Source organism: Bombus vancouverensis, chromosome 10 (genome assembly GCF_051014615.1).
Source record: "Bombus vancouverensis nearcticus chromosome 10, iyBomVanc1_principal, whole genome shotgun sequence".
NCBI lineage: Eukaryota > Metazoa > Arthropoda > Insecta > Hymenoptera > Apidae > Bombus > Bombus vancouverensis.
Window position 1 is genome coordinate 11,524,023 of NC_134920.1, and position 12,863 is coordinate 11,536,885.

General features: G+C 41.4%; 1 protein-coding gene across 5 annotated transcripts in view; it reads right to left on the reverse strand.

The window, feature by feature from the left end:
• The window catches only part of LOC117158274 (uncharacterized), a 119,151-nt gene that overhangs the window by 24,350 nt on the left and 81,938 nt on the right, over positions 1–12,863 (reverse strand). For all 5 annotated transcript variants that reach the window (XM_033336984.2, XM_033336985.2, XM_076622294.1 and 2 more), the window contains exon 17: positions 2,570–2,751. In XM_033336984.2, the coding sequence (XP_033192875.1) occupies positions 2,570–2,751 (182 nt within the window). The remainder of the gene's footprint in view (positions 1–2,569; positions 2,752–12,863) is intronic.

Here is a 12,863-nt window from a genome sequence, read left to right on the forward strand (position 1 = left end):
AGACGATTTGTAAGAGTCGAGACTTTTCTCACGGGGTAGACGAGATCGTCCACAGGCGGATCACGCAGTGGAAAGTGCGAACGATCGCTAATGAGCGGAATATCGAGACACGAGACGCGAGCCGTCGTGGAATTACGCAATAACGTTAATCAGCGGTCCGGCGTGTCGCGTACGATCCACAATAGCGTGGCACACAGGCTCGATTCAAGCCTGTTTACGAATGCGTAATACACGAGGAACATTCCATTCGGATTCGCGCGCCACGCCGCCGCTGCACACTCGCTCATTCCATCGCGCTTTCCGCCGTACGTCGTGCATGCGAAATATTCTGCTCGGCTCGGAGAGTCGTATCCGCGAACCAACGCGGCTAATCGATTCCTCGACTGGTTAACGTCGATTCGATTCCCGTCTCAACGAGAATCTGTCTGGCGAACGTGTCGATGCTTCCAACGTTTCCTTCCCCGCCCCCTTTTTATTTTTCAGTCCGTGTATCGTGCGACGTTTCGCGCTGAGAATGTTGCTTACACCGTATAAGTGCACCGAGCAGCGCGTTTACGCAAATTCATATTTTCACGAGCAAGAAATTTACCAAAGAGACGAGAAAGCTAGTCTACGAGTTGCTATGGAAAACATTTCCAAACGAGAATCAACCGATATAAAACCTTTAAAACCTTCTCACGCCGTTTTAACTCCGCTCAAAATCCAGCCAAAAAAAAAAAAGTACTCTCGCCCGCAAAACCAGTATGTAACGCGAAGCCCCGCTTTCCACAGCGAGCTAATCCTCGAAGCGCGTGCTTCTCGAACCCCAGTGCACGGCTTACCTCAACGGCGCGTCAACCCTCTCTCGCTAGCCCTAAACCATCGACAGGCTTCGTCGCGTGCGAAACCTCGTGCACACGCTCGACCCTGTCGTACATCGTCCGTCAGCTCGGTCTGCCACGTTCTAGCACGTGGGACGAAGCAGGCTCTCGAACTTGGACCCAGCGTTTCGTCGTAGCTGGTCGATCGAACCGTTGGATGAGGACCGGTTACGTGGAACGTGGCACGCGAAAACATGTAAAACAAGAAGCACGTGGGGAGAGGAGGGGAGGCGAGGTGAATGTCGGCGGCTAGACAGCCTCGCGCCTGCTGCATAATGCAGCACAGCGACGAGTTCACCCGGCAAATGTTGGACGCTAATACATCTTGATGATAGATAGGGAGCATGTGTTTGGTCTTCGCAATGAGGTTGGTAGGGATGTTAGGGATATTACGAGGAACAGGGGGACGAGGGGCGTGCAGCAGGCTACGAAGAGAGAGCAGGACGGTTTGCGAGCGAGAAAGGGAGAGGAGAAAAAGGGGTGAAGAAGAAAAAGACGGGAAAAAGCGTAAGACCGGGGGAGGATCGAAGAAAGTTGAGGCGAAAATGAGAAGAAGAGCCCCTGGTGTAGCGGAGAATCGTGGAAAGTAAGCGAGACGAAGAGAGAAACAGGAAGGAGGAGGTGGAGACCAGGGTGTTCCAGAGGTTTCCAGAGAGGGGTTCACGGAGGGTAGAGGCAGGCTGGGGATGACTCTCGGGGGGTGGAACTCAGAGGGTTGGCCAGGTTCGTCGGCGTTCGCTCTGGCGAGTTGCGATGCCGGGCACGTCGCCGTCAGACGAGCGTACGTGCGACACGACTACGCTTTTACGCCACTCTCTGCCTCTATCCTTGCCTCCTGACTGGTCTCTCCCTCTCTTTATACTCCTCTTCCTCCGCGACCGCCATCCCCGGTTGTTCCGCGCTCCACCGTGCCCTACACCATCCCCCTTTTCCTCTTTTTCTTACTTCTATTTCGCCTACTTTCATCTCGAGCCCCTCCCCGTCACGGCTCTCGCCAACTTCTCGAGGATGTTTTTAATAATGCCCGAGCTTGTTCCGCTCTGGCGAACGCTCGCGAATACTTTCCCAAATCGAATGTCGCGCGTTAAAACGAGGATCAACGAGATCCGATTTAAGAGACTTAGAAGAACTTCGAAGAAAACGCTTGGTACTGTTCGAAAGATGGCATATTTATTCAAACGTTGTCGAAAAATTGCTTTACGAACCGAACAACGTCTTTTGCTTGTATCTCTGGCTAGTTTTTGACTATATCGAAGCGGGAGAGGATTACGGAATATTCTTATCGTCGGTGTGTAATTTTATTTCAACGATATAGCGGAAAAATCGTGATTCTCGATATTTAACTTAACTTATGGGAAAGAATGATTTTGCGCCATCTATAGTCGGCGTTTATTCAGAGAAGATACTATATCAGTCGGTATACGATTCATCTGTAAGATACCGACGAAGGGATTCGATTACCGACCAAGGCAATCTTATCGACGCTTGGTACATCTGTATTAGACACGAACCGGGAGGAACAGTGTCACCGGATCTCGCGATTTAAAAGCATAATTTATATCGAGATCTTTCAAACACTGTTATTACGCATCTCACAGCAAAAGTGATACCGTGAGAAATATAGTTAGAAATACCTCGCGTATAATATCCCATAACGTTACTGCCGATATTATTATACGGTTGCAGCAATAAAAATGCAAAGTTCTTACCGTGATTCGATTAATTCGCTCGTCCAGTACGTGAGGTTGCTCCAGAGTGATCTCGTACGAGAAGAGTCTATCGTGTGCTGCTTTGAATTCCGTACGTAGAGCTATTAACTCACGATGAAGCGCACCGGCCATTTGCGTTTCCTCCATTCTAGCTGTCAGGGACTCCCACTTTTCCAATACACCTGAAATATAAGAAATATTTGTAAAAATCACAATCGAAAAAATGTTAAAAAATTAAAGTAAAAAAAAAAAAAAGAAAAGAATAGTCTCAATAAAAGAACCTGTATCGCAAGGGAAATGTAAAAAGTACATAAGTTTGAAAAACCTAAGAATAACTGTAGAACGAAAAGTTATATTTTAGAGTATCAAGCAAGGTTTTATTATACTTCTTTTTCCATAAGAAACAGAGAGTTCTCAACGGAAACAGCTTAGGTAATTACACACAATAACTTCCTTTTGCGTGACGATCCTAACGTTACTCTATTATGTACGTCACTCGTTCCCAGGCATCGTCAACGTTATGTCAGAGAAGATAAGTCACATATTTAAGGTCAAGCAGCTTATATGTGCATGCATGAATATGCAGCAGCTCGCATGGCTTCGATGACCTGTTTCTTCGATACTTTCCTTCGATACTTTCTTCCTCGGGACAACGCTGCGCCCTTAAAAATATGTAGAAACGACTCCGATGGATGATTCAACCGGCCGATACCGTTTTGAACGGTGCGATCCGATTTAAGAACTTTCACTTTTGCGAGCCCACGAACCTTCCACTTATATTTCCATAAATCTCTGTCTAGAAGAGGGGAGAGCGTCGCTCTATATTTACGATATTTCGAATTTGCAATCCGAAGTTTGAAAATTTCAAGTTTCGAGGTGCGGAATTGTAAGATTTCGAGATCTGCAACGGTAAGTTTCAAGTCGAAACTCTCGATGGATACTATACGGCGTTGAAACGATACGAGGTAGAGTTAGAAAAATTAAAAAAAAAAAAAAAAACAAGTTCTCGTGTTCGTTTTCTCCGGTAAGAATGGATTGAAAAATCGTAAAAATGTCCCGGCATTTATGCTTTCCCCGACATAACGGTAATCAGGGCATTTTCCACTCTCTATAACATCCGGAATGTTTTCCAGTCTAACGCGTGCCATTCGAGCGATTTCGAATGAAATAACAGCCAAGATAGATAATTATCGAACTAATTGCATACTTTCTTCTAGATAATTGCGTAGGTACGATTTTTGTATCGCCTCCGTGTGACACCACAGCAAGTAAAAAAAAAAACGAATTCTTGGATTGTACCATTTCGACACTGTATCGCAATCGCTTAGTTGCCAAGCCAATATCTACAGTTAAGAGACTTCGCTTGTGTCGAGATGAAAGCCAGATCGAGGAAGCCAGCAACTCGTCTAAGAAAATGTTATCGGATTAACATAAATAATAAGTAAATTCGATCGATAAAATAATTTATGGAATTAATTTCCAAAATGGACCGACTGAGTTCCAAAGCCACGCGCTGCAATAAATTCACATCAACGTGTAACGTAAGGATATTCCACAGGGGGAACAAAACAACGTTACGAATGAAAGTCAGTGGGAAATAAAAGACGAGTGAAAAAGAAGCGTAAGACGTGGAAGATCGAGGTCGTGGAAATCGTAAGTTATTAACAACTTAACATCCAGATACGATTCCTTAATTACCGAGTTCTAATCAATTTTTGATGTCACTACGCACGACCTATCATAGCTCAGGTCATGCTTCGTTACACCGTGATCCTTGCTTTCGTTCGATTAAATACGAGTGTCTGTTGTCCGCGAAGTGTCTTTCTATAATACAAAAGTAATAAATTATTCGGTGAAAGCCGATCGAATTCCCCTTTCTGTTCAGCGTGGTAACCGTGACCGAGACACTCGAGTAATTACTGTCCCATAAAAAGAAGCAAGAATTGGAAGAAAGTGAATAGTAAAGGGGAAAGGAGCACGGTGTTAGGAATTACCGTAGACAATTCGCACAACAGGTGTGATCAACGATGATCGATGGCCTAACGACGGTTAACGAGCGACCGAACGAACGTTTTACGGACCACGGCCACCTAAACGTTAAGACAAGATTCAACGAGAAACAAAGTGTTTCGTAGTAACGAGGATTTCTCGAAACGAAAAGAAACCGAGCCGACATTAGAAGAAACAGCGAAGACCGATCGATTCGTCGAAAGTTAACGATTTTCGAAAGATTAATTGCCTGTTTCGCGAACAAAGTTGCGAACGCGTAAAACTATTCTGCGTGCGAACGTGCGAATAAAACGCGTTACAACGCGCTAATCAGACTGTGGATATACAAAATATCTACGGTGCTCGAACGAGAAGTTTCTCTCTATGACCTCGATACCGTTGATTTTTCTAGATACAATAATAACTGTTAGAAATAAAAATTTCAACGGTTATCCTGTGACGTAGCAACAGACTGCGATAGTATAGCGATAAGCGAATGAAAGAAGATTTAAAATCTATAGATAAGATATCTAAACACACATATATGATTATGATAATGGACAAATAGCATATAATTTCGAAGTCACGCTACACGTTACAGAAAGTTGGACATTTAAGAAAACACGAATCTACGTAAGTAGGATAAAAAAATTCAGCCAGAAGAAACCTAACAATTAGTCGGCAAAGTTCCAAGAGCGGAGCGTCTAATTCGCATAATCATCAACAATCCATGACGATGCCAATAAAAATAGCTCGAAGGCCTTTAGGTTTTTCAATGTACGTTCGCGGTATCGTACTACGATCCGCGTACACCACGGGTTCCTACCACGCCCGATAAAAACGTAATGCGATTTCTAGGCTACGAAGGAAAATCTCGAGCCGGCTTTTTCACGGTTTTCTCGGAAAAAACAACTTTCACTTTGTCACGGCTGGTTTACAAAAACAGCTACGCGGTGGACTACAGTTATCAAGTGAAATCTCGAATTCCGAGCCGTCGTCAAAACGGGTCGAGAACTGCTATGTAACCTTTGAAAACGAAGAGAAAAAGTTTCCACTTTTTCAGCGTTTTATGGAATCGTCGCAATTAGTCCGTGAATTTTACGCGACAAATAGAAGAATATGCTACCCCCGAACATAAAGCATAGAATCTAAATTCACAAAAGAAAATGACACTGTCGTTGAAGCGACTTTCGTAGCCGCGATTCCTAGCTACGCGAGGCAAACCATCGATCATGTTCAGCCAGTAAATCAATCCATTGCATCGAACGACTAAACCGCTTAAAAATTCGAACGAAACGTAATTATTATTTTCATATTGCGCGATGTTCGCGGAACTATGGCATCGATCTCCATTAAATTTCTCATTCCCACGAGTGCGCTATAAAAAGGTTCGGATCTCGTTATAAAGAAATTTCGCGTGACCGGCAATCAGCAGGATCCGTGTATCCTGTGTCACGGATATTATTATGGCAACAAGCTCGTTGACAAATGCTGAAAATGGCAGGAAGAGCGTGTCGGTGCGCGTGTGCGCGCTCGCACGAGGAGCAACGGGGGCGAGACGCTCGGGAAAACATTGTCGATGGAAAGCAATGAATTTCACACTGACCTACAGGAAATGACGGCGAATGTGCGGAATAATTGTGGCCTGCGTGGTATCGCGTATTACACGTAATATACGTGCCGCGTTATCACGGTCGAACGATTGCGTTCAGTAGAGCAGAAATCGGTGGACGAGCGTACGGTACGTCTTTCTTCCTGCGACCGTCTCCTCTCTTTTTTCTTTTCTTTTTTTCGATCGCCTTCGGACCGTCTTTGACAAAGTGGAACGTCAAATTTCGAAGAATCATCGACCAGAGTGCAATCTGCGTAATTTTCTGGCCGTTAGCTGGAATTAGCCTGAAGGAACGATCAGGATGGTCGAACGGATAGCCTTCGGCCAACGTTTCTAAAGGAAGCAATTAATCTTGAGAATCGAACGCTTGCCACATTAGTCCGACATTATTATTATTTCAGAGCCGTACGGCTGATAAGAGCGAACGAATTATCGTGGTAAATGTTCTGCCGCGGGTAAATCTTTCGACGCAGATGTAAATCTAAATGAAAAGTTGGATTTCTTAACTACGTGAATATGTAGCGACAGGTGAAACGCGACGAGTCACGTTTTCTGTTCTTTGCGTAGCTATTTTAACATTCGTAACGCTCTCCACTAGTTCCGTATTATTAAGACCGTGTTTTTATCGAGTTTTAGAATCAAACGCTTTTTTCATCCCTCTTGGAAATTGCGAAGCGAGATACGTTAATTATTTCCGTCGGATTTTTCTTACGACGCTTCGTGGATCGATCGCTCTTTTCCGGTTAACGTTTTTTCTTTTTTCTCCGAGTAATCGCTTTTTTACTTGAAATACGACTATAAGTTCTCATGACTGATGATCGAACTAAAGAAAAAAAGGATATACCTATAAATTATAAACACTTTAACGTATGTTTATCGTTGAATTTATTGTCCATCGTCTTTCGTAGATAAATAACAAATAAAACGATTCGCTACAGAGTAGCCTACTCATCGAACTATATACCTCACAGGTAAACCATAAGTGATTTTCTCTCAACTACGCAAAACTACGTACTGTAACTAACGTAAAGCCCGTAAAACTACGCCACTGTAACTCGCTGTAAGCAGTACCTGTGCTCATAATCGTTCGCTAAAACCATAAAACGATCGAGCTTATCCATCGAAAATAGCGCAACATAGATCCTTAGCTGTTACATCGGTTTCATGGTCAGCGAGAACGACCATCGCGGAACCTGGTGAATACTAAACGTTCAGACGATTTGTAAGATAGTTTCCAACGAAACACGACCAAGAAAGATACGTATTATTACTACTTTCTCTGATCGTGTTGGCCAATTTATCACGTTAGTTACTGTCGGCATCGCGAATACTTACTCGCGTACGTCTTAATGATTAATTAACGCCCTCTGCCACGAACGATTTCGAAACTCACATAATCCCGACCACACGTCTCAATCTATAGCTCGAGAATAATTTATTCGTAGACCGCTCCTGTAATCTACCGCGAACGCTTTCATTCGAATCTATCGCGCGCACGCTCCGTTTGTAATTTACATAATTCGATCCTTTTAATTGGCTGACAATCGTCTTCCGTGGAAGGTCAAAGTATCGTCAATTCAGCGTAAAAGTTACCTTTTCCCTTCGACAAACGTTGCAAGGTAATTTAAAAAATGTAACGCGACAGTTCTACCGATCATCGTGTTCCTTTCCTTCGGTACAAAATATATTGATAACGCGATCAAGTCGAGCATCGCGCGTACGTCGAGTAACATCCGCGGATACACCCACGTGTGCTCGTGCGAACAGCGTGTTATGAAAGCGACCACGTCGAAACAGGTCAACGTTAACGCGAGAATGAATGCAAGCTCGTTAATCAACTACCTTCTAAAGTTTCTATCGGAATGGGATCTTGGACAACGGAGAAACGGTTGCCGGACGATTGTGTTCCCGGGCTTTCTACTGTAATTCCTCGCTGAGCAACCGTTGCTCCGTGGCTACGTTCCAATAAAATTGAACGTTGCTCCATTAGCTTCCGCGGTTTGGAGCCGAAGATGAAAAAAAAAAAGAAGAGAAACAGAAGAGAACGAAATTATAAAAGAAGCGAACGATAAATTCAGGAACAGAGAGGAATTCCAGATGGAGTATTTGCCGGTCGCTTGGGTGTAATGAAAATACAGATCGATTAAGTTAAGCTATTAATAAGCTTGGCATCAGACGATGACTTTGAATTAGAGACAGATCGCACGACGTACTTCGCTTCTCATCGATTCCGTTCAATTTTCGATGGATCGAAATTATTTTCTCGCCTTTTCAAATTTAGTTCGACGATGCACTCGTAAGAAATTATCTTCGTTCTTTCGTGTTTATCTTATTTAAATTTCTGCGCGTCGAATTCTTGCGAGTTTTAGATCTGGTTAGCGACGAAAATTCAAGGTTGAAATCTTGTTTTGCAGAGGTAGGATTATGTCAGAAGCCCGCGGTAAAATTAACCGTGAATTCAACATCTTCTGGCACGTCTATACGCATCACGAATTGCGAACTACGTAACGAGTAGAAAATAATCGATACTCACGGGAGAGACGTACGTATGTATCAATACGCCACTCCCGACTTTGGCTTTTCATTTTAATTAATTCGCTGAAGTTTTATTTGGCGAAAATTACTCGAACTTTTGTTGCGAACCTACAAAATGAAAATAAAAAAAAATACAAACTGACCATTTCGACTACTCTGGCAATGTTAGCGTTAAGAAAACGTTCCATACAATTTACATACATAAGAAAAATATATAAAATATATATATTATTATATATATTATTATATATATTATATTATAGATATTATATATATAAGATATATATATAAGATAAGAAATATATGTAAGAAATATTAAAGTTCTTTGTAAATTTCTCTTTGTGCAGAAATAAGAACACGGAAATGTGAAGACGAAAGGATCAGGCGTTAATAACAAAAACCATGCATGAACATTGAACATAGATACAGATCGATAAATATTCAGAGAGCTCGCGTCTTACGATTCTCGTTTCACGTCATCTCAGCCCGACGTCCGTCCTGACCCGCTTTTACACGTCGATAAAATCGTTGTTAGCGAGGAAGAACCAGATCCAATGAAATTCGTCGTTGGATCACAAAATCGAATAACAGAGTTCGGTTGGTTCTGGCGAGACGACGAAAGGTATACGAGCAACCGATTTGACAGGTAACGGAACGCTGATGAAGAAGAATACCAGGTTATCTTCCGGGATGATGTCAGAGATCGAACGTTTCTACACCGAAACGTGAAAGAGTAGATATGTTTACACGAGAGGACGAAAGGAGACAGACGTTGAAATATACGGTAAAAATTCGGATTAACGGTATATCGGGAAGATTTGAGAGAAGAAACGCGATCAGAGATCGAGTAATGTTTCGTAACGTTCACTGGATAGCGTCTTAAAATTTTGATAAGTAAATTAAGAAGACAGCGCAATACGAATTCTTGCAAGTCGATTTTTGCTACTTTGCGAGACGAAATGATACAACGTTAAAAAAAGATTTACTGATGGAGGCTTCTAAATATACGGGAGATTACGTACAGGTATCATCCGGCTGATCCTCCGCGATAATCTGCTGGTGTGCGTAACAGGTATCCGGTGCGTCTTTCCTGACACTGGTCTCCTCTTTTACAAACACCATGATTTATTTTCCGAACGCGAGTCACGATTTATTTTTCTCGAGAATCTCAGTTTTCTAATTCACCGTGCCAATTATGCTTGAACTGCTAGAATAATCCAGCGTGTCCACGATTTCACTTAAAATTCCGAGACTCTTCTCCTTTTTACAGAGAAACGATCGCTGAAACCTCTAGCTTTTTACTGTTATAGTAAACCGGTACTTGGACTCTCGCAACTTCGTTCCAGCGAATCTGAAAGTAGCAAAGTTATACGCCGAAAATATGCTTCTCTTATTCTCTATCCTAATCTTCAAACTTCCGATCTCTGACTTTCGAGTTGCAATGAAAATTATCGAACGAGCGTACGTATGTATCGATTCTTCGCGATACTAGGAATTTCCAAAGTAGCACAGGAGATGTCGAAACAGTTCGAAAAGCGCGCTGCTTTGCGAAACGTCAAACGCGGCGCGTGGTGGATCAGCTGTTGAGTGGAAGAGAAGGCGAGCCACGAGAAGCGGAACAGACGTCGCGACTCGCGCCAGGAAAACCGAGCTACTGACCGGGTACACGCTGCCGACGATTCTTCGACAACACGAGCACGAGCACGAGCACGAGCAGGGCCGAGTACCGGTTCGTGAAGTTCCGTCGGCTATACAGTGCTTCTTATAAGGTGAGACCCGAAGGTGTACCGATGCACTCGCGTCTTGCAACACTCCTACGCGAGAGCACCCACACGCGGATTATCGCGACCAAACAATCGACCGCGACCGGTCTAATCGTATTTCCCTTCAGGGTCGGTTTGATTCGCCGGTCGCGATAATCGTTTGTTAGCTCGATAGAAGAAGACTCGGCAGAGTTCAACGTTTGTTTAATGGACGGTGAACGGGATGAAGTCGGAGCTCTTCGCACACGTTTCTGGGGTAATACGCTTGGAAAGATCGGTGTCGGTTGAATACATTTTGATTTCAGGTGAACCGGCTTTAGAACTGATCTTTAAGGTAAAATGGATGAAGTTGTTCCATTTGCGGAGCAAGTTGCGACAGACTTATCGCAACTGTGACGCTGATACGTACGTTTTCGAGTCAATAGGATGTTCCTATCGATAAAACGTTTCTTGAAAAATTGCCAATTGTATTTCATTATATTTAATAAAGCTATTCTCGGAAAATAATACACAAATGAAATTTTATCCATCTATAATAACAAAGAAGATAGATAAAGAAGGTATAGAAGATTGTGTAGAATTGGATGTTTATCGATCCGATTGTAATCTGTATTTATAGATCGAGCATGTTATCACAGATTCAATATTACAAAGCTAGTGCAATCTCAGCGAGATGTTCGCCATTCTAAACGGAAATCGTGTTAAGGCTGTATGCAACGTAATCGAAGTTACTACTTTGCCCCCCCCCTCTCCCCCGTTTAAAAGCTACTTGTTCTAGCAATTAAGAAAATTGGTTCCGCTGCTACACGGAATACGTTTTTAGAGGTTTCATGCTGCAAGCAGATACATAAGTGCTGTAAAGACTACTTATTCGTCGATTTAATAGCATTCGATTGTTTGATAATGTAGAGGCTTACTGTAATTAAGAGAAATGTATATATAATCGAGATGATTAAATTCCATAAGATTATTTTATTCGAAATCGTTCATAAATAATAAATGTATTAACGAGGAGGCACCATTTGGCAAATTCATCCTACATATATTTCACGATCTATTAAATCTATTTAATATGCATAAAAAGCTCTATATCTTCGAGGCATTCTATCGTACGAATTAAAGGAACATTATTCAAACTATACAAATACCACCAAACTAGAGATAAGGGCTGATAATCCAAATAATATTTACTGTAGGTGATAAAAGAAACAAAAGGATAATTAGTAGTAGGAAGCCACAACAAAGCAGTGTTTATTACATAATGGTTACAATATGAACGGTATACAAAAGTGAACTAAAAATCAAAATACTCTAAAGGTTTGTTACACTCGTACTTGCGTTCGTTGCAACAAATAAAAAGATAATAAGGAAGGTATTGATTAAAAATTAAATTATATAAACAAGCGAGAAAATTCAATATTCGTGTTGTAAAAAAATAGATACGTACAGTTTGCGTTTCCTCCAGCAATATTCCCCCTCCCCCCTCCTTTTTTTTGTTACCGATTCATTTTTAAGTTAAGTAGTAATTGTGACGTAATCCTTTCTTAAAAAAAGATTTCACATTATCGAAAGTTAACTAGTATTAGTATTAACTAATGTATTACTAGTAATATTATCTCGCATCTTTCTATTATTTCAAAGGTGAAATTTAAAAATACATTTTACATTACGTAAAATGATATTTAAATTATTGTTAATTACTGGGGACACGATCCTCGGTCAAATCGAACATTAATGTGCAAATATAATTCGCTCTTTAGCATGCAGATGATCAACTTATAGTTCAAAAAAATTTACACATGCATTTGTATCTTGATGCCATATAAGGATCGTTGTATCATACATTGCTTCTGTGCGCAAGTCATCGTTTAAATATAATTAATTAATGATCTTTAAAGATCTTAATCTTTTCTATATATACATTTGAGCAAACGTATCACAAGAATTCAAATATTAATTACATTATATTACGAACAGTTTGATTCACTCGTTATTCTTTACAATTTTTATTCCAAAATTAAGTACAAGATTTATCGATCAATTATAGTTACGGTTAGTATCAATAACACTATTTCAAATGCATACACTTCTCAGAAATACGGTTTCGAAGTATGTACATCGAAAGCAAAAATGCACATTTGTAACGTACTATAATACTTGCGTATCAGTCTTTGCAGTTGCTTTACAATAATATTTACACAAGCTGCTTTATGAAACAACGCTTAAATCGAGTCGATTTAAAATTCCAATCGTTAAATCCATTCGGATTTTTCTCTTAATTATCACTCTTACGTCGAAAATAAATTTCCTTCGACTATGTTTGAATACTATAAAGATTTGAAAGAACGTATTTTCAAACGTATTCATCAAAAGATTCATCGCATGACATAAGTAA